A 24,323-nucleotide genomic window follows, 5' to 3' on the forward strand; every position below is an offset into this window, starting at 1 on the left:
AAGAGTATTAATATATGTACAAAGAGTTTATTTTTAACTATATATGAAAATACAGTACAGTTTGTATATTTTTAAACTTTAACATTTCATTTTAGAATTTCACATTTTTACGATCACTTTCAATACACAAATTAAAAAGTGAGAAAATTTTTCTTAAATAATTGTGTATTTCATACAAAATGCTCTCTCAAAAGCAAGCTTATATTATAGAGAAATGGAATATTATAGAGAGAGAGAGAATTCTAAAATTTATTCTCCTAAATGAGTTAGTATAAATTTTCATTGAGCATCAATTTGTATTATATTACAGAAATTTCTAGTGCAAGTAGAAATTTAAATTGTATATAATTTTTTAATTTTAATATTTTATAGTACTAAAAGCGTTATTAATATAAATAGAGAAAACATGTTGTACAATTTTCAGTGACATGGCAATAAACAGAACAGCGACATGATAATAATATTTTAAAGACATAAATGAATAAATTATCTACCACGTGTATTTGTATTTAACAAAGCAATAAAGTGTTCAAATAATAATATACATGACTGTCTGAAATAATATGCATGTATATGTATATAAATGGTATAACTTATTATGTTAATTAATAATATTTTGATTTATTATTATAATTAACATATTTTATTCAAAAACATTGTAACTATTTCTATATTTATAATATTAGAAAATATCTTTTCATTAATTTTAGAACAGATTTGATTAAATACATTTTGGGCGAATTAAATATACATGACGATGTGCCTTTATATAATGAAATGTTTCGTTGTATACACAATTTAAATACATAAAATTTTGCAATGAACTCGTTTTTTAATTTTTAATAATATGGCAGATATACAATAACATGAATGTGAGATGAACATGGTCCTTATTATTTTTAATTGTAAATATTAGTTCGCAAACACTGGGGTCGAAAATACAACTTCAATTTGACCATAAAATTAATATTACCTAACAATATTTTGATGAACACATTTATAAATTCCTTATATATTATAAAATGTTATAAAACTGTTATATATGTTATAAGATTGTCATAGTTCAAATAAGATTTTCTTAAACCAATATTGTATAAAATTTTTCGTCCGAGAATACCATATTATACGAGTACGTTATAGTTGAACCAATTTATTATTTTGAATCATTTTCCATTTTCTTTTAAAAAAAAAAATTTACATTTTATGAAATAATATTCATAACGTAATGTAAATAGACTTAATAACTGTTATACTAATACAAATTACAGAAAAGAACAAAAAAAAAAAATTGAAAAGAATGTGTTTGTGTTCCTTTCATTTCCATTGCTTTATTCCAAAGAAAGAATCATAGAAAGAGCGAGAGAGAGAGCGAGAGTAATAGAGAAGAAGGGAGGGGGGATGGGCTGAAAGAGAGAAATAAGATAGTAATAGAGATAATAAAGTTAGTTTATTTTTCATATTTTTTTCCCTTCACTATAGTCATAAGCTCGGTACTAGTATGATACCCAAAGGACTACTTATGTGGCATATTATTTTTTTTTCCATTTTTTTCTTTTTCTTGTTCTTTTTTTTTTTGTGTGTTAGTGTTATTATTATTCTCAATAGGTCTGACCTAACATTTTTTATTCGGTATAATTTTGCAACTTTTACTTTTCAAAATAGAGAATGAAAAAATTTTTTTTTTCAATTCATTTTTATTTGAAAGTCATGTAAATACCTTAATGGCACTTTATTTTTTTTTGCTTCGTTGTTTTTGTAGTTCTGTTAAGAAAATTAAGTACCAAGAAATAAAATATTATTTTTTTTTTTTGTTATTTTACAGTTTTTGCTTTTCTTTTGTTTTTAAATTGCGATACTGTTACTTACCTTGACTAGTTACTTATATGAACATTAGATGGTAGCATGCAATATTGTTGTTTGCATATTGTGTTGGGGGCATAAACACGATTCTAGTTTCAATGAATTTATGTATTCATTGAAATTTTTTTTTTTTTACTGTTTACTGATGTGATAATTTACATTGGTATCAGATTTTATTCACTATTTTTTTTTTTTTTAGGGCAACATTAATGAATTTATAATAAATCTTGATCTAGCAATTAGAGCTTGATCGTGTATTTCGATATTTTACTCGTCAAGTGAAAAGAAATTGAGTAACTACCATAAATTTGTAGAATGTAATTTTCGAGACACGAAAATTATTCCATATTTCATATCTCGTTTTTTTTTGGAAAAGGTATACAAAATTTGTTCACTTTGTTTTTGATGTTGGGACGTTCAGTTGTTCATTTGAGAAAAAATTCAAAAATTCAATTGAAAAAATGTGTAATCTTATTGGAAAAAATTGAGTATCCATTAGAAAAACGTAAAATTCTGATTTAAAGGAGACGAAAAAGTGAGACTAAAAAGTGAGAGATAAAAGCTAGATATACACAATAAGGTTGTTAGAATATTATTAGAGGTAGTACAAGTATATGAGAATTTTCTTCGAAATCTTTAAATCTGTTCGAATTCTATGGGTATTCTTAATATTTTACATTATATTACAGTTAAATCTGGTTAGCTACTCTTGTTTGTAAATAAGTTCTTTTAAACGTAATTTTTTAATAGCACAGTTTTAGTTTAGGGTATCAAATTCTGAACGCTTTTTTTTCGTTTTCATATGAAAAAAATTCTTTTTATAGCATAGTTCCAAACCATGGCAGAAGCAAAAATTTTTATTAACAAACTTAAATTTAATGCTGCTAATATTTGCCACTAGCTACAAGCATTTTATAGAAAATGCCGTTTACTTAATAGTTTACATATTTTTCAAATTCAGCTTCAAAGTTTAGATATTATAAGGTCTTTTAAATCTCATTGATGGCTATCAAAGAAGGATTGACTTCAGCAGAGTTTGCAAAATTCATAGAATTATATTCATAGAATATAAATTCAGATAAATATATGTACATACATACATATTTGTGTGTCATTATGATTTTGTTTTAATTCATTTAACAGCTCGTTTAAGGCAGTTAAGCAAGTTCAGTTAAGTGCATTAATTGTGCTTCTAAGAGGATTCTTTTAATTGCTTTTTTAACATAGCTACTAAATTTTTATTATAAGGTAGTTGAGGCTACTGAAATATATTACAAAGTAGTCGAGGCTATATATTAGCCTCGACTACTTTGTAATATTATAAACAATTAGTAAGAAAATACTGTAGAATTTTCTTTTGAAATTTTTATTTTCACATTATTTTGTACACTAATTTATGTTCGCATATTATAAAGGCCACTATACTAGAAATTACTGCCTCATATTTTCAAAACTAAAAGAAGTAATTTCCATTATTGCTATTCTTTCAGCTTTTGAAAAGATTTTGTAAATATGCGTAAAAAAGAATAAAAATCTAAATTTCTAACAAAAAAAATTAGAATCAAGTCTGTCACAATATAAAAGACTAGGATATTCAAGACTAGGTTAAACAAAATTAATGTAAGATAAAAAAATTACGCAAAATGAGGTCATATAACAAAATGAAATTCTCTTTAAGTATACCAGAAATTTTGTATTTCAAATTGTAAAAATGCAAAAGGACATTTAAATTATAATTAAAAAATAATTTTTAAATAGTAAAAATATTGTGTTTTCCTTTCTATTATTCTTGGTGACAGATCTTTTACTTTTCTTTTTTTTTTTTTTGAAAATTAATGTCAAGATTATAAATTATACAGAGTGTTACTGTTTCTAATGCCAATATACGATTATTTTAAGGTACAGCGTCTATTTTCTGTAATTTTATTTCATAATTTTATCACACAAATTTTTAGGACACCCCTTGAAATCATCTTCATATTTTGAATAATTTGTCGAAAGATCTCATGCGTAATACACGCTAATATCATTATCATTCACAAATTGTATAAGCATCCCTTTTAGAATTAATTAAATTCAATGAATTTAAAGAAAATACGGATTACCTTCCAAAAATTTAGAATATAATTATTATTTTTTTCCTTATTCAAAGAAAAATCATAGCAGTATTTAAAATAATTTTTCTATACGTTTTTCACTAGAATATATTCATTTCAGACCCACCCCTTAATGATTACTTCATTTTATATATTCATTAGAATGGTTTGTTGAAATAACATTTCTTCTTTTATTTTTCGTAGAATCCAAACAGACAAGCTACAAAGATGAGATTTTTGCCTAAAAAAAAAAAACAAAAACAAAGCGTTAGCGGGCATAGTAAAAACAATGATTACTTCTTTTATACTTTTGTTATGTTGAGTGTATTTCATTGAAACTTTATATGTATATATACATTACAACATATGTATATATATATATATATATATAAAAGTCTTTTATATTACCTTATATACAAAGTTCCTCATTTGATTTATTAAAAATACAAAACTAAAAATAAAAAAACCAAAAAAATTAAATTTTTGTTTTTCTATTGTTTTTCAGTTTTTTTATGGTGTTCACGTGCCTGGCCTTAAGCGTATTTTCCACAATTAAAGAATACGAAGAGCAAGCGTTATATATATTATATAGAATGGAAATTTTAGTGGTTATTTGGTTTATAATAGAATTTTTTTTAAGGTAAGTTTTTAACTAAATTAATTATATTTTTTTTTGTTTCTAACACTATTTTTTAATAACAATATAAAAATCATGGTTTCATATTAATTTTTAAATTCTATTTTGTCAAAATATTATTTTTATTTTGATAATAGCAAAATTTAGTTAAAAAAATTGCAACATTGTTTACAATTTTCCAGTATGACAAATTCCAATTTTGAGTTTTTCTTTATTCAAAAATATTGTAGAATATAGGGCAAGTAATTACTCTGTTATTATATTAGATATGTAGTAAAAATGAACCGGGACCCAAGAGGTGAATCTACTGTGGTCTCCCTCTCATACTTATCAAGCTTAAAGCACTGCCTCAAGAACTATACTTTCGAAAAATTCGAATATTTTGTGTGAAGTGATTTTTTGCAGCTCTTCTGCTGCGAAGACGCAACTATACCAAGTGTGGATTAATGGTTTACAATCAACAAGAACATGCATTTCCACAATTCAACAAGAACATGAAGTCTTCTACATTTCCCAACAGAACTTACAAGCGCCTCCAAGCCTTGTTATATAGTAGAAAAATTTCATTTTTTAATATTGAATCGCAGAGATTTGAAATTTTGATACAAAATCTCAAAAGAGTAATATCTCTTTAATTATTTAAATATTTAGGCTAATCTATTTACATATTATATAGAAGTGGTTTGGAATGACATTTATTTGGTTGACAGTATGGTTTATATAGCAGCAAATTAAAATAATGATAATTGCACTCAATTTTTTAACTCATTTTACTGTTACCACAGTTATGTGTTTATTGTGGTTTTGTGGTTTTTGCTGCATTGAGTACAAAGTTAATTAATTTGAAATTGGAAGCCACAAAACTATCATTGGTTTTATTTGTGCAATATGAGATTGGATTAATCTATTATCATCCGGACCTTTTTAAGCAATATTTTTACTTTCAACATTTATTGAGAAAGCACGGTAATAAATTGAAAATTACTAGCGGCAAAATTAACACAATAATAAAATTTAAAAAAAAAAAAATAATTACCGAAATTTGTTTGTTAATGGGCAGTACAAACACAGGTGGTCAATAAAATGAGTGTGCAATTTTCTTTTTTAACGAAATTTCTTCCTCTATCGTTGACAATTCCACAGAGAATCCTGAATATTTTGCAAATTTATGGAAATTCTACAAATTTCTGAATAAGTTAAATTTGCAGAATGAGCCGTCAATGCCATTGGGATTCATTCGTCCGCCATATTTTCAATAAATTGAGAAATGAAGTACACATTTACGAAAAACTTACTATGTAGTTAGTACTACAACACTTCAAATAATATTTTATTTTATTTTTCTACTATCATTTTAATAATATCAATAGTTAACTATCGTTTTTATTTTAATATATCGCCATATTTATTACGTCACATCAAAATCTATTATAATTCAAATTCAATTCAATTATTTTAACTTGAATTTAATGAAGTTCTTAAAATGTGAACTGAATTGAATATGAACAGAATGAAAGAAACTTTAAAATATTTATCACTTTCTTTGTTTTTCTTCCATGTTCTCAAAAATATCCCAAAAATTACAACAGGAAAAAACTTTTCACAAAACAAAAACAGAAAAAAAAAATTGAGTTAATTCAAAATTCTTTGAAATTCCTTGAATTGGTAGGGTGTAACAAGATTTAGATTTGTTTTTTACCCAAATAAACTTTTAAATCTCGATTATGACGGAAAATTTTCAATATGGAACGGCAACGGACCCATGTATTTTCTATTACTTTATAATAATGTAAAGGTATATAGATTCGTTTTTTTTTTGTATAAAAGAACTCAAATTGTCGGGAAATTTTTTCTTTTTAAAAAGTTTCTGAATCTTTTTTTTTTTTTCTTAATAATTTCTGCAAAAAAAATTTTTGTTTTTTTTATAAAATCAATTTATAGGATAAAGAAGTTGAATCGATTTCAAATATTCAATACAACAAATGAGATCCTTTTTTTTTTGTGGGAGTTTTTTTTTTTACACTTTTCTGTTTAAACGTAAAAAAAAAGAATAAAGGAAAACTCGTTGAAAGCAAATTCAAATTTCGAAGCACTTACTTTGTGTTTTTTTTTGCTTTCGATTTTAATAAAAATTGAAAAAAAAAAATAACCTTTAAAAGGTCTGCTGTTCTTTATTTTCTCTAAATACTTCCTTATAATTTTCATGCAATATAAAAGTGTTGGGACAGCATTGCCAGATTATAATTTTTTTTCTTAAATACCAACCTAAAAAAATATAATTTTGGCTCTTAGTAAAGGTATACTTTACGCTACTCGAAGTACAGTTAATTTCGGTAACAACCAGAAATCATGTATAAAATTTCAAGAACTTCAATCAATTATTTCTGTGGATAGGGTAAAATAATGAAAATCGGCCTCTAATTCTGTTTCCAAGCCTATATCTTTACAAAAAATTTATAATTTCACTACTTTAATATCTCCCATTTTAAATAGTAAATTTTAAGAAAATTGACACAAAAATATAAATTTGGCCTGTAGGAAAATTGCTGATTCATACATAAAATTTTATCATAATCTGTTCAGGCGCAAAGTTATGCAAATACGTGACAGACAAGACTGTCTCTCTAAAAATATAGTTTATTTACCCTACATGTGAAATTTGATGCCATTACATAACCTTCCACATTGTACGTATATGCAAAAAGATTTGTAACATAATTGTCTTGTTACCCGATAAGTGAATTGCAAAACTGCATACCGCATATGTTAAACAAGAAAACAAATTTATTTTGTTTGTTAATTATACTATAATCTCTCTTTTAAATCTACATTTAACGTTACTCATTTATACATAATTTAAAATATGAAATTATTTAAATAGGTATTTTTATAAAATGAATTTTTATGGGATATTTTTATGTTTGTAAGCAAAATATTTTTAAAGCTTGAAAATAATCTCCTAAAAAAATTTATTTCTCGGATTTTGCCATAATTACTTTTTGTTTTTGTATTAAAACAAAATTTTTTCAATTTTTTAAATTTTTTTTATTAAAAATTTCCAGTCATTGTAGTACAAGTACTTTCCACTTCTGTACAAGTGGCAAGCCTTCGCATTTATATTTTTGAATGTAATGGAATTATAAATCTGGGTTAAGCAGAATAAAATAAATCCTATTTTAATAATTTTTGAATTTTTTTTTATAATAATAATATATTTATATAATAAATTTGGAATTCTTTGATTTCAATCTGATTATAGAAGAATGATGAAGAAAACTGTGAACTGCAAGAAAAACAAAAAACCAGTAATAAAATATGAAAATTTTTGGGAAAAGTTAAAAATTTTTATTTTTTTTTTTATGGAAATTTTTGTGGGACTTATTAGATTTGATTGATTTTTTCTTAAAGTAAATTTGAGTGCAATTTTCAATCATCAATAAAAATTTTGTTTTTAAATAATTTAACGATCATAACATTGATTTTCTGAACAATATAATTATTGTTGAAATTTCAATAAATTGTATTCCAAGGACAAATTTCGATTAATTCTTATTCGGATTTATAGAATTGCAGAATTGCTTGGATAGCAGAATATATTTTTAAGAATTTAATTTAAATATTATAATTTATATGAGTTTGGCTTACTCAATAACGATGTATTTTGGTAGGGTATACAGACATCTCCTCAATAAATCCTTTAAATGCTTTAATATTTGAAAAATTCATTTAAACTTAAAGGAAACAGCCTATATGTGCGTTAAAACATCCAATATACATACAAATTTTCATATATACGCTCTCAAATATTATATATTTTATATAACTATGTATGTGAGTTTATTACTACTTTCTTTTTACGAAATATACGAAATTATTATTCAACTCCATACTTACATGAATAATTTTTTCGTCTTTTCTTCAAAACAGAAATATTCCAAATCTTAGAGTCACGCAATGCGTATTTTGTTTTTTTTTTTTTAACAAAAATTTCATTCATTTTATAATTTTGCCATCTAATGATTTCCTTTAGACATGAACGCGACAATTCTGACTTTACAAATTAGAATTATTTTCAAAATTTATAATGCCGAACGAATTGAACAATATTAGAAATTCGTTCGGCATTATAAATTCGATTCAACAATTTACAAAAATTTTATGGTATTACATATAGAAAATTGTAATAAGGTCTATTGTTAACCCAGCATTATTTTAAAATATAATTTATGCATTCTTTAAATATTATTATTTGAGATATCAATGTGTTTTTGAATGTAGTCAATCTTTTGAATCTAGTTTTTTGTACATTAAAAATTATTTAAATGATATTTTAGAAGAAAATGACTATTAACACTAATTATAAATAAGATTTTATTAAAAATTATTCATATTAACTAGAGATTGTCACGGCTAGAGATACGAGAATGGAACATATTTCAATTAAATGAGGAGTCAAAAAGGGTTAATTCTGAATTTTCTAATTTTATTAGATCTTATTCATGACATATTTCAAATATTTTTAGTGTTTCAGTGATTCATCTGATACTTTCCCGGAATCAGTGCTTTGTCGAAATTCAAAAAAATTATGTTAATTAATATTTGTTATCCTTGTAATACCCTACTGAATTATAATGGGTATAAAGTTATAAAACTAAGGAAAATTAGTTGTAAATAAAACAAAAGCAATAAAGCAAAAATCACTATTTTTTTTTTATAATCTAGTGTTAACACTCACACTAATATATAATATTTAATTATTCAAGTTTTATATTTTAATTATAGTACCTTTAAATATTAAACACCTTTAATCATAAAAAAAAAAATTAATGAATCAGATATTTTTAGGAAACAGCAAACAAAACCGAAAAGAGAAATAAATTTCTACAATAAAATTTATGTAAATATTTATGTTTGTATTTTTATACATAAGAATTTGTAGCTAGTTCGTATGCGTGCTAACATTAAATGAAAATTTATTTTTTATTTTATTTAAATATAGTTGTAGAGTAAACAAAACTATAATTATAATATTCTCGTAAACTGTTCTATCCGGTGACAATTTGATATTTTAGTTAATTCAATCGGAAACTCCAATTAAAAAGACTGCAATCAGAAACAAAGGAAAATATCAAATAAAGAGTAAAAAAAATAAAAATAAATAAATTTTGTGTATGAAATAGAAACTGAAGCACAACTTAATTTTGCACCCCTACAAATAGACTTTAATTAATTGAATAAAATTTTAATTCAAAATTAAAATTTAAAAGAGTGACTTTGTAAAATAGGCTAAAAAATTTCAGAAATTATCACGGACCAGAATGGCCATTATTGTTTTAAAATCAATTTAAATTGAGAAAATAAATTTGTTGCACTTAATGGTAATATTGAACATTATAATTTAACTACAATTCCATTTAATTTGACTTGGGAGGCTTTCTATATTAATTTTCTCTTAAATTCTGAATCTCTCTCATGACTTTATTCACATTTTTTTGGTATATTGCAATTAAATCATGATAATTTCGTTTTTCTCTTACTCTTTCCCCTAGAAATATGCAATTTTTATGAATTTCATATTCTCAAAGAAAAAAAAAATATTTTTTACCACATCTTAACCAGAATCATAATTTCAAGTAAAATTTTTATTATAATTATTATTTGAAGATATTAATAAATAAATAATTTTAATGTTTTCCAAGTTTATTTTCGATTTTTTAATAAAAATAAAAAAAAGCACGACATTTATTATTTATTTTATTATTTAAAATTAAAATTTGCGGTTTCATCACAAATTATGCAAAAACAACTTTTGTGTGCGGGACAAAAATATAATTTTATTTCTGTTTACCACATAACCTTTTTTACCAATACCCTTACATACATATAAATTTAATCACCAAGGATTAAAATTATAAAATTTCAATTTATATTTTATTGAGTTGGAGCAAAGACTGGCAATGTTCATGAATATAAATAACAGTTTTTTTTTTCAAGAAAAAAATTATATCATATGTATAACAATATCCTATTATATAATATATTTTCGTAACGCATGTAAGAGATAAAAGCAAAGAAAAAAAAAATGATCACAAATTTACACACTATCATATTAAAAATCGACAATAATAGCAGGGTAAGCCGAATAAAATATAATAATTCTTTAGTAAAGTGTGAAATTTTTCTATTTATATGCAAATCAGATAATTATTTCAATATTATTCTGTTTGTAATTGAAAGACTAAGGATTTTTCATATATATATATACATCATTATGTGCCATTCTATATATTGTACTTGTAGTAATATGGAAATTTTGTAATATGCAAACTTCGTATATATATTTGTAATATTTTGCAGTAATGTAAGCAATAAAACATGTATTAATTTTAGTAAATTCAGTTCAAATTGGTATAACAAACATGTCCGGCAACAAAAATGGCAACTAAGTACAAACGTTTTTTTTTTCTATTCAAATTACTGTTGCTTATTATTGCATAATCCCAGTTGCAAATTGTATATAATCCCAGTGTATTATAGTTATGAAATATTGGGTTTAATTTACGAGTTCTCTTCAATAATTTCAATTGTGTTAGTCACATAAGAGTTGCTCCATATTCAAAATATTAAAAATATCCAAATAATTCAAAAATATTATTACATAAATTAAAGTTGTAATAATTTTGTTGCCAATTTGATATTTTATAATATTTTTCCTTATTTTCTATACATATTTTATTATGGAATTTCAACAACATGGTTAAACAAAAAAGAAGAAAATGAAAAATAAAACACAAACAAAACGAAAAAAAAAAAAACAGAAATATTTTCAACCGGAAATTGAGTAAAATGAAAAAATTTCAAAAATAAAAATTATCTGCATGCGGATATCGCCTCCTTTTTTCTGTTATTCCGGAATTAATAATGTGTTATATTGAGAATATTATTTCATATGGCTACATTCAGAATAATAAATACATATATATGTACATATAACACAATTGTTATGTATAAATGTATAATGAATTTAAGGGACATTTCAGCGCGTGGGGACATTATGGTAACAATTTTAATAAAGTTGCATGAATATTGAAAATATTTACATATATGTCAAAAAAAAAAAGTGGTTAACCTGCAACGGAAAGTAAAAATTAATAATAAGTATAAATAATTATATTATTATAAATATGATTATACCATAACAGGATATAAAAGGAAAAATTAAAACGATAAAAGCAGGATATAAGACAAATTTTGTTAAATAATAATGATTAAGTATATATTTTTGTATGTATGTATTCATAATAATTTTTGTAAATGACATTCTTAATTCTATACTATTTGAAATTCGTAATGTCATTACTGAAATTTTAAAAGAATATTTTATATTCAAGGTTCTATCTATTTTATTATTGATTTTGATTTCTAACTCATTTTACTTATAAAACTCAATTACAGATCGAAAATAATAATGAATGTAAAAAGAGCGAAAAATCTCAAATAAAAATTTCTGTACAAAATTTTCAAAGAAAATCAAAATCGTATGTTGCTTTGCTTCACAGTACACCGCTCAATTTTTATTATTTTTTTTGTTCCATTACTATTGCTGCAATGCAATTATTATTGAAAGCTTCTCATTCTCTTTATATTATTTATTCTGAATTGAGTTTCTCTGTTACTGTTGTACTTTTACGACGCAACACAATGAGAAAAATTTAATTTCAAATAAATTTCTATGCTTCTCTTATAATAGAGTAGATTCTGTATTACTTTAATAACAATTACTGTTTAGAATAATTATTTCATTTATATTATATCCTTTTATTTCCGGAAATAAATATTGTTATAGAGAGGAATTTGACTTTTTAATAAATTTTAAAATATAATTACATTCAATTTAATTAAAAAATGGGCTCCATTCCAATATTTAATTAAAGTAATTAATTGTTCAACTATAAAGAAAATTAAAAAAATATTAAAACAATAAAAGAAAATTATTATTTGAGAAAACATGTGACGATCGTTATTATTACATTCTGCATTTCTTTACATTGTTTTCTCTATATTTATATTTTATTTTTTTGTTTATTTACAAGTTAAATAATTAAAATTATTTTAAAAATAAAATATAATTATTTATAATTATTACAGTATGGTTATTGTTTGATAATTTGTGTTATATTTTTGACATGCTAATTAAATTTTTTTTACTTATTTTAAAAAAAAAAAACAAATACCGCAGTAACATGGTTAAATGCGTGATGAAAATACATAAGTAATTATTATATTATTTTTATTTATAATGTTTTATAAATGCGTCAAAGTTACAGAGTACAAAAGTCGTATAACATGTAAAACATTTCTAATATTATAATTATTTATGTAATTAACATGAATAAAGTCAACGTAATTAAATTATAGTTGTCCCTATCAATATAAATGCCATTTATTTGACTTCAAAATTATATAGGCACGTAAATTATTTACATAATATTTAATTAGGCCATTTTACTAGCAGAGTAGTTGGGATGTGGTTGCAAAATAAAGCTCATTCCTTAAATTATTTAAAAATCGCATTATTTAGTGATTTTAGTCACTTGTTTAGAACTCTTTAAGTCTTTAATAACGTGAAGACAAATAATAAAAATAAATTTCTTGATAAATTTTTGCCTAAATAACCGAAAACAAAAATTTTAACCTTAATTACTGTCTTATTATATACACACACCGTACATATACATATTATCTACTTAAAATCAATTAAATAGTCATTAAAAAAGAGTGTATATATTTTAAGTATTTTAGTAATTTTAATTGCTAAAAAACAATAAAACCATTATTACAATGTATCGTCATTTAATAGCCGCCATATATTATAGTCGCAACTCGAGAGCAAATATCTAAAAATAAATGAAAAACATTAAAAATGGTTCATCATTTCCGAATGCCTATCCTCTTTTATTTTTTTCATTTTTTCTAGTTGTTATTTTTTAAATAGAATTTTTAACAAATTAAGATTATATGTATATATATATATATATATGTACACTGCTTTTAATAAAAATAAATAAAATATGTACAGTGTGAGCTAAAATAAATGAATGAGAGGAAAAATTTTTTTTATATTTTTGCAAACTTATTATATACGATATAATTGTTAACCTGTATTATAATATAATGGCGAAAAATCAAAATTTTGTGTGACAATTTCTCATTAATAAACCAATCATCCGATCACAATAAAATTTTGGGAAATTTTTTAGAAACTGGTGTTTTACGTCGACTCAGCGATTCGTAATTTATAGCGAAATTTATAGCGAGAACTTGATTTTTTAATTTATAGCGAAAATTTGATTTTTAAAGTTATTTCAAATCTTGTCATACTAAGATTGAAAGTCAAAAAAGTTTGTATATGGAAAATTTTCGAAAATGTCTCGGTTAGATCTATAACTTTGATTTCGACAAGTTTTTTGACAATGGTTCGGCATAGTACAAAAAAAATTTATTGGGAGGCCATTTGTAATTAAGGGGAAGATTTTAAGGTGCAAGGAAATCTTAAATATGAACGAAATTTCAACTTAATCATATAGGTTATAAATAGAAGGCTTTTGATTTGTAATAAAAAAATGCTGCTTCTTTTATTATGGGATTGCAGCAACAAGACAGTACAGCTAATAACTTTATAACCTTACAAACTTATTATAAAATTTATTTGTATAAAATTTTCATGTTAATTTTTTTTTCTTTCCTGTAATATCTTATACTAAAATTAACTCTTATTGTAGTTTTTGCCATCGTGTTATCATTACTTTTATAAAATATTTTAGTAAAAGTTTTTACTAGTTTACTATGTTTTTTTTTTCGGTAAAAATTCAGCAATAATTTCTATTGTAACTGAAGTCATGCACGACCTGGTTTTTTTTTTATTTTATACATTATATTTTCACAACTTATAAAAATATATAACAAAATTAACAATAAACTAATATAAATAACAAAAACTGTTAAAATTTTCACTTAATATTTGGTTAAAACTATATATATGCATGATTTTTCATTGCTTTTTTGCGTTATTTTCATATATATATATACTTAAATTTTTATCAACGCTCATGATCATTTTTAATATGCCTACTTCAACATACAATCATGCTAACAACAAAAAATTAAAAAAAAAAACATACAAATACAAAAAATAAAAGCAAAAATAGGAAGGAAGGAAAAATACAAAAACAAAACTAGTCATCGTTTTAATCCTGGCACACCACATATTCTTATTTATAACTAAAAAGCGGTTTTTGTGTTATTTTGTGACCATATTATAATTTACTCTCCTATATAGCTTGTATTATTATTTAAAAAATACATTATTAAAATATATGTGTATATAATATTATAAATATATATATTTTTTATATAAAAACAAAATCTAAATTGTGCCCAATAGATTTACAAATGAAGTTAATAAAATATTTTATAAAAGGAGAAAAATCCTTTATATTTAATGTACATAAATTTATGGTTGTGTATGCAATTATTATTATACATAGAAAAATAAATATAAAATAAAATATAATGAATAAAAAAAAAACCGCAATATTTAGTTACACAACAGTAGAAGAAAAAAAAATAAATAAAAAAAAATTTCTGTTATGTTTTCGGTCAGTAACTTTAGTTTGTCGTGAGTTTTCGATTAAATCGAATTGGTAACAATAAAAATTTTTTTTCTAAATTTTTATTTTTATTTCATTTTATTTTATTAAATTTAATTCGAAACTAATTTTAATATCTACTTAAAAAAATTGTGATACAATATTAATTTGAACTTAATATTTAAAAAAAAAAATATTAAAATTGAAATTAATTAATTTTTTGAAATCGGTGAATAAAAGCAAAAATATCGAAGCAAATTTTATTTAAAATGTAATTATTTTCTTTAATAAAATTAAAATAAAATTAAACAAACAAGTTTTCACTTGGAATTAAATGATATTTTGAGTAAAGAGAGTGAAATTAAAATTAAGCATATAAAAATCGAGATTAAAAAATATTTGAGCAATTTTGTTGCTGGATTGTATCATATGCTTGTAGTTATGCAGTGTTTCATAACAGCAGTATCGTAAAAATTGAATTATGTAAACAAAACAACAATGTTGCGTTTCAAATTTTGAGTAATTAATCTTTAAAGAGAATAATGTAATCAAAATATATGCGAATATAAATAAGTAAGAAAAAATTTTCTTGAGACATTATTCTTTAAAACTACTCAGAAAATTATTCTATCTTATGTATGTTGTTATGATATTGTTGTTATTTACATTTATGTAGCCTATATTCAGAAATAATACATTACATAATGTCATATATATATCTAACAAGCTCAGAGAGCAAATCAAAAATAAATTCTAAATTTATATGGAGCTTAAATCGAAGGGGTATCGGAAATTATTTGTGTGAAGGAAATCGATAAATATTTTAAGCTCTATTTATTCTACATATTTTTTTTAAATTTAATTGCAATTCTTAGCGCAGACAACCTTTTCTGTCTTTCAAATGGAAGGGGACTGAATTACGGACTAAAATTTTTGAATAAGAAATAGAATTTAAAAAGAAATTGAAAAAAAAAGAAGTGAAAAAATAATTATTATAATCTACATGACTTTTAAGACCATACTAAATAAAGAGAGAGTGACTCTCAATACTCAAATACTTCAAAAAAAAAGAATACTCAAAAATTTCAATAAAAAAAAAATTTCAATAAAAAATAATTTCAATCGGCATACTTCGCCAATATTAATCGGCATACATAAAATATTAAGCATGATTTTTCGTATTTTTTTTCCCGTTTCAAAATTTCGAAAAATAATTTTAGCTTGGTGGTCTGATAGATATATATGGCATTACGTACAAAATTATATTGAAAATCAATAGACATTAAAAATGAGATTTTTAAAAAAGGCGAGAAATTACAAAATTAAATTTTAAAAAATAATTTTTACTTTCTTTCTCTGTTATATTTTTATTATCAATTTAAAATTTAATTGACAATATTTTTTTAAGTCTAAATTTTTATTACTAAATACATTTTATTTAAGACCCATAAACTATTTAAATTTTTTCGTTTACTCTTAAAATTAAAAAGTACATTAGAGTGCAATATAAAATGAATAAAGTGTATAACAGAAATTTGTATTTTGCTCTATTCTTAGGAACAATTCTAAAGCAAACCATTAAAGAAAATAAAATATAAAAGGAAGCAAAGGAAAAATAACAATTTAATAATTTTTAACCATAACATAAGTGTAGAACACTCGAAATCCTCTTATAACAATATTTAAAAAAAATAAGGACTTAAAGTTTATTAAAAATGTTTTTTTTTTGTGTGATATTCCACTAAGTATTTAAACAAGGATAAAAATATTTTTTTATATTTTTGTTATTTGCTTCCTTTTTCTTCTTTTTCGTTATTATATGCACTGTTATATGTTTAAAATGCAACTAAAAGTAGGGAATTTATTAAGTGCAAAATAAAAAGAAAAAATCAAAATTCTTTCATTGAATAGAATTAAAATTTTTGATGTCCCGATTAAATTGGGGATAAAGTAAATGAAAATACTTTTTATTTTAAAGATATTAAGTTCTCAAGTCAACTTTTGAAATTTATGTGATATGTGAAATTTATGTTATTTTAATGTGAATGATGAGAAAAACAAAATTTGTAGTCATTTTAATTAGTTTTAGCGGAAAAAAAACATGTATTTTGTGTTTTAATAATTTGCTACAAAAGTCCATTAAATTTAATATTTGGTCGTTATGGAGAGACAAGAACGCGATTTAAATATAAAGACAAAAAAATGTTGGCATTATTGAAGCTCAAGAATCATGCTTCTTTTCCACTAATCTTTCACTGAGTTTTCAAATTTTGTATAAACGGCTATGTTATTATATTTAAATTAATTTTTGTTTTAAACTGTTATACAAATTATTATTATTTTTGTTCATGTGATTTGTCTATTCAAAACTACCTGCTAACTAACTGTACATGTTAACCACCAGATTAAATCTATATTTTTAAAAAAATGTAAAATCAATTCATTTTATTTTATGATTGCCGTATACTATAAGTTGATCTGTTGTGTTTATTTAGAACGTGCACGAATTCAAATCATAGCACATTGTGACTCGAACAAAAACAAAAAGAACATAAAAAATTATAAAATTCTGCACACTTTCAATACATTTGAAATTTTTTTTTTTGGATATTTTAAATCCATTTGTATTAAATTGAAATTTTTTATTTATTTGGAATTTTATTTCAGTATTTTTCCTTCAATATGCAAATAAGAAAGATTTATATAGCTAGAGTAGTGAAATTGAAAGAACACCTTCAATAAATCTATTTCTCGTCAATATTTTGATTTTAATCAAAAATTTTAAACTGTATTATAATATGGCACGTGTATAGAAATATGTGAATATTTTAAGTATAAAATTAAAATTTTTAAGCAAGTTGAAAAAAATTTAAATTTTTTCAAGAATTTTTTAGTAATTTAATGAAAAATTGAGAGAGAATAATGAAAAATTTTTAAATTCTTGTTAAAAATTAATTGGATATCATAAAAAATTGTATTAGTTTTAATATTTTGAATATTGCATACATTTAGGCGTTTCGTTTTACTATTTTCTATTGTTCAATTAATGGAATATTAAAATAAGGTTCAACTAATGGTAACATGGTAAATATTTCGAATTAGAAAATTCAAGATATTTACAAAACAATGTTTTTTACATGCAATTAAATAATATCAAGTTCAAGTATTTAAATGTAATTTATTAATATTATTGAAATGATATAAGTCCCATGTAACTCCAAAAATAATCAAATTGCTTTTATACATACATATAAATTTTCCCAATAACATTCAAAATAATTACAATACAATGTGTCTGAACTTCAATTTCTTGATATATTTTAAAAACATGACAAACCCCCCCCCCCCTTCTCCCCCTTCTCCCCCTTTCCACCACCCTCACAATATCATTTACAGTATAATAACAAAATTATGATTGAAATTTTCTAATATATTATTTTTATAACATTAATTTTATTTTACTGAGAGCAATAATCATAATATTCTCTGATTTATATTTTATCATTCATACAATACATAATATTATATATTTTTTTTTCTTCTCTCTCTTTTTCGATTATTATGAGAAGCTATGCAGTAATAACATAGTGGAAATATTCATTTTTATTATACATACATAAGATATTGTTATATTGTATGTATAATGTTATCGAAATCATTACATATACTGGAAGAATAATATTTTTTTTTATTTAATGTTATTATTATCATCAGACATTATTATCTTTACTTTGATTTCAATGATTTTTTTTCTTTTTTGCTTTCTTTTCTTATTCAATATTATATAAGTATGTGTACGTATACACACATATATATATATATATATTCTTATGAAATGTTAACGATATAAAGAATTGGAAGATGTTTAAATTCTTAAAAAATAAAAATTTGTTCTTAAAGCCAAATTGGATTGAAAATAATGACAAAATTCTCTGATTTTTAAAGAATTTATTTTATTATTAATTTTTAAAGTCTGGGAAAAAACTATATACAGTTCGAAAATAATATTGGAAAGTTATAAATCAATATTTAATTGGAATTCAAAGAATTTCGGTATTTCAGTTTAAGGACATTTGAATGAATCTGCTCTTGCCGATATTATATATGTATAACAGTTTCAGTGAATCAAAAAAAACGAATATTATTTTATGATTTGAAAGACTATCACTCTTTTTAGAAAGAGATATTCGAATTCAATTTCTCTTAAATGCACTTTGAGATCTGTATTATGTCCCGAAGTCAAATTTAATTTCGACATTATTTTATTTTATATACATTTCGAACCCGAAACATTTTTTTGTTTGTTAAAGAAAATTTCATTTTTTTCTTTTCTTATTTTTTTCTTACAATATTATTATTTTATTATTACTAATATTATTAATATTATTATTGTTATTATTGTCGTTATTATTAAAAAATAATTTTGAGAGTTGATTGCTTAAAGAATGAAAACTAATGTGAATAGAATAAAAATCAAAGAAGAAGAAAAATTATTTAAGGATTTTTTATTATAATAAGAAAATATTGGAATTGTCTGAAATTTTAACTCGAAACAAATATAAGAAATTCGAATAAAAAGAAAATTTTTTTATAAATTGTGAGCTGATATCATTTTGGATTCAATAAAATTTTAATTTGTTTTGCTTTAAGTATAATAAATTTGATTTTTTAAAAAAAAATACTACAATTCACAATGCAATAACAAAATCTTAACTGCGACTTTGTATGGAATGTTTTTAATTTGTTATTTTTTTTAATTTGTACATATTTAAATAAGAAGTTACTTTACTAATGACACCAAAAATCTGTATTAGATTTTTTAAAAAAAATTCGCCTTGCTTCGTGAATGCGTCTGTTGTTAAACGCGTACTAGAACTTTTAATATTCTATATAAGCGTATTCTATTTATTTCAAAAACTCTGTATTAAATTAAATTCTTGAGTATATTCTAAAATATTTTCCATTACTTTTTGTATTAATCGACAAATTATTATATTGAAATATGCAAAATTTACGAGAAAATTTTATTTTGGGAAAATATTTCGTTTTTTTTTCTTTCGAAAATTATTATTCAAAAATAATTTCTAAGAATAATTTTGTAATTTGCTGCTTAGATTTTAATGTATTAAATTTTAAATTCGTGAATTTAGAATTCAAGAAATCAGTATTGCTACGTCAAAATTCATTTTTATAACATATATGGAATACAAAGCCCAAACAATGTTAATGAAGTACAATAGAGAACGATTAACGTGAACGATCTTTAAAAATTATTCGATATTAAAAACTAAATTTTTACAAATTAAAGCATGATTTGTTGCTAAGAAAAACATTCCATTTATGAAAAAGGTATTTATAATTATATGAGACTTAAAATTGCTAAACAAGACCGACTACAAACATACCAAAACACTTATATGAAAATTATGTTGTAAATAAAAATTAGATATAGTAAAAATTTAGAAGACAAACTTCTCATTTATTTATTATAAACATAATCTTACCGCGAAACGGAAATGAAAAAAAAAAACATATATTTATTTCACTACCCCTCTCTCGCTCCCATTCCCCCTTCATACAGTAAAGCTCGTACTAGACCGAAACGAAAAACAAAATCCCGATTCTTGTAATTATATAAATAAAATATACTATTATAATGGTTACTGTTGTGCCATTTAAAGTTAATATTGAAAATTAAAGAAAAATTTAATTTAATTTTTCTAAGAAGTCACAACGTTAAATGGAATTACGCCAAAAAGAAGAGAGCGGGAAAATGAACAATTTTGTTGTGGAAAACAAAAATTTTTCTGCTTTAAATTTACCTGTGTACATTTGAAATGAAAATAAAATTAAATATAAAAAAAAAAGAGAAAACCATTATGCTATGTCCTGTATAATTGTTATTTGATTTTTTTTTCTTATTATTCTTCTTTATTATTTTTGGGAGAATTACCCTTAGAGGTCATTTAAATTAAAAAAAAAAAATGGAGGATGCTATACACAAATATGAATTTCTTTATGAAAATGCCTAGACTCTTTACGTTTTCTACACTATGTATAATTTTAATTGTTCAAATTATAATAAAGAAACAGGATAAATTTTCTTTCGCTTAAAAAATTCAAGGATTTAATTTTGTTTGTTTTTGAAAAAAAATTATTTTTTAGCACAAATTTAAGTATTTTTTTAAATTTGCACTACCAAATAATTTTCTTTAATAAAATTTCTCGTGTCAAATTATTATTCTTTATCTTAAAATTTAAGAGAGAGAATGGAAATTAAATCTAGTGATTAATTTTATACTTAAACTATAAATGAGAATTGAATTTATGAGGATATTAGGTCTGCTATTAATTTATTAAATATTAAAGGCAAAAGTTCCACCATTTAACCAATTTAATTTTTGTAATTATTGAATATTCATAAATTTTAACTGTTGTACTTGTTTTAGTAACATTAATATTTTGAAAACCAATATAAATATGGTGTAAAATATTAAAATTTTCACAAAATTTTAATCAAAATATTTTTGGTAGGACGTATTGTTTTATTAAATTTTTATTATAATACCATAATAAACCACAATTTAATATAATATATAAGTTGAGCAATAAATGAAAATTTTACCCACAATTTATTATGTACCTATGTGCGTATGTAGATATATGTATAGGTTTTGCCTCTGGCTAATCTTATATAATTTTTATTATACAAAATCCCTCATTAGGCATCGAATTATTTTGAATTATATTGGAACGCTTGTATATAGAATTATTTATATTTCGATTATATAGGTATATTGTATATAATATATTATATAAGAGTATGTAACTAATGTTTTGTGAATTTGAATGAAATCATTTCAAAAATATTATTTATTTTTTGTTTTATTTTGTGTATATTGTGTGTATACAATATAGATTTCAGAAAAATATCCTATATTTAATCTAAATCAATAATAATAAATAAATAACAAAAATTATGATATTAAGGCTTACAAGACAGAAAAAAATCTTATGCAACGAAAAAATAAAAATGAAATCTTGGGGTACAAAATATTTTTGTTTTTTTTTTTTACAACCTCATAAAATTCAAAGTAAAACTCCTTTAGCAATTTCGGATAATATTTGTACATTAGCCTTCTTAATATTTTTATTTTGTTATTTTTATTACATAGATCGCTAAAAGATCAAAAAATCAAAAACGTGACCTTCATAAATAGACCAAATTGTTATGACTTACATATACATATAAACAAATATTATAGTTATATGTTACGTTATTCTTATGTTCAAAAAATTTACGATAAAAAAACAAATTTTAAAAATTGTTTTTTTTTGTGCTTTCACAAGAATACCAGTATATTATACAGGAGGACTAAAGATTTACAAAAGGAGGACAATAAATACGTTTCTGTATTTTTAAAATATTGATAATATTGTTGATGGTAATGATGATGATGAATATTAGGAATATATAGTTGATTTTAATGCAATATAACAATTTCATTTACCGTAACCATAATATCATTTAAGAAATACGTGCTCTCTTTAACTTTGTTTCAAATAAACTATTTTGAACTTTTCTTGATTTTATTATAAAATTTTTTCTTTTAACTAAATTATAATGCAAGAAGTGTTTTTTATTATAACAGAATGCTTTCTTGGAATAATGTGAAATTACGTGGAAGAATGAAATTTTGGAAAAAAAAATATGGAGAATAAAATTAATTTTCTGTGATTGCTATTGGTTTTAGTGTTTTTCTTTTTTTAAATGTTATAAAATTATTTGAGATCTACGAAAAATTACAAAAATTATTATGCTAGAAACTTATAATTTTAGCAACAATTTACGTAAAAGTTTAATGCCCTAGCAACTCTAGGTAAGATATTACGAATTTATTGTTTTCTAAGAAAATTCATTAGAGTTCAATGAAAGAAGTTGTGGCTCTCCTCCCGTTCGAGACCATCAGCTTTTTCATTTCCGTTTATACCGTAATGTTTCGATATTCACATCACAATCAGCTCAATTTCTTAGCAGTTTGAATCCAACTAAATAAGACGAGAAGGCTCCATAAAAAATCTGTTCTTCCTGAGGTTTCCTCTGATACAATTTAAAGTACACAATTCAATAGCATATGTTTCAGAGTGAAATGTTCGATTCGGACCGATGGCCCATTTGATATTTACAACCTCGTCTATACAACCATATCTACCTTTATCTTTATACCTTTATTGGTTTTGGACTTATATTTGTAAAAATCACACTTCCAGAGAAATCAGTGCCAAATACTAATTTTTCTTCATCGCAAATTTGATTTTTATATTAAATATATTAAATTTATATTCTTATCTTCGGCCCAATGTCAGGCAACCCCATGTCCTGAGTGCTTTTGATCTCTATCACAATACTAAAGTAAAGATAATCAAGGTCACCTATGGCTTTATTGTTGATCCCTGTATTACTTGATTCGCATTGCTTCATAGCCTTATTTTGTAAAATTTTAAAAGGTATAAAAATTAATAATTCCATAAAAATATCTGTTATAAAAAAATTTAATTTCTGAACCTGTATCGAAACCGAGTACCCCAGAATAAAATAGTCTATTAAAAATAAATTTTTAAGTTAAATTTTTGATAACATTTCTATAACGCTTGCATTTTTCCCAATTCATTTTCTCGCGCCATCTATTAGAAAAAATAATATAAATTTATAATTTACACAATAGGCAACAAAAAATGCATAAATAAGAAAATAATTATTATTATTTCACGAGAGTTTTTAGTTTGCCCTCCTTAAGAAAAAAAAAATTGTTTCTCTTACCTTTGCTTTTCCTTTGCACTCACTTCCTTCTCTTAAAATACCATTTAAAAAAAAACCCCCGTTTTATTTTTATTCACTTCTTCTCTTTCATTTCATTTGTTTGTTTTTTTTTCTCTAATTTTATTTTTATTCCTGGTTTTGTTAAGTTTCACTAGAGCGAGATAAGTTGGTTTAATTTTTCTCTTGTTCCCTTTCTACCTCATTTTGTTTATTATGGTTTATCTTTCTGGTATTTTTACTGACATTTGAAGTACCTAAAA

At 22.9% G+C, this 24,323-nt stretch overlaps 1 protein-coding gene across 27 annotated transcripts in view; it reads left to right on the forward strand.

Moving 5' to 3' along the window:
* Nucleotides 1–24,323, forward strand: part of LOC129614661 (potassium voltage-gated channel subfamily KQT member 1) — a 134,372-nt gene that overhangs the window by 28,442 nt on the left and 81,607 nt on the right. For all 27 annotated transcript variants that reach the window (XM_055529392.1, XM_055529414.1, XM_055529415.1 and 24 more), the window contains one exon: nt 4,462–4,596. In XM_055529392.1, the coding sequence (XP_055385367.1) occupies nt 4,462–4,596 (135 nt within the window). The remainder of the gene's footprint in view (nt 1–4,461; nt 4,597–24,323) is intronic.

This window comes from Condylostylus longicornis, unplaced genomic scaffold (genome assembly GCF_029603195.1).
Source record: "Condylostylus longicornis isolate FDR11 unplaced genomic scaffold, ASM2960319v2 ptg000114l, whole genome shotgun sequence".
Taxonomy (NCBI): Eukaryota; Metazoa; Arthropoda; class Insecta; order Diptera; family Dolichopodidae; genus Condylostylus; species Condylostylus longicornis.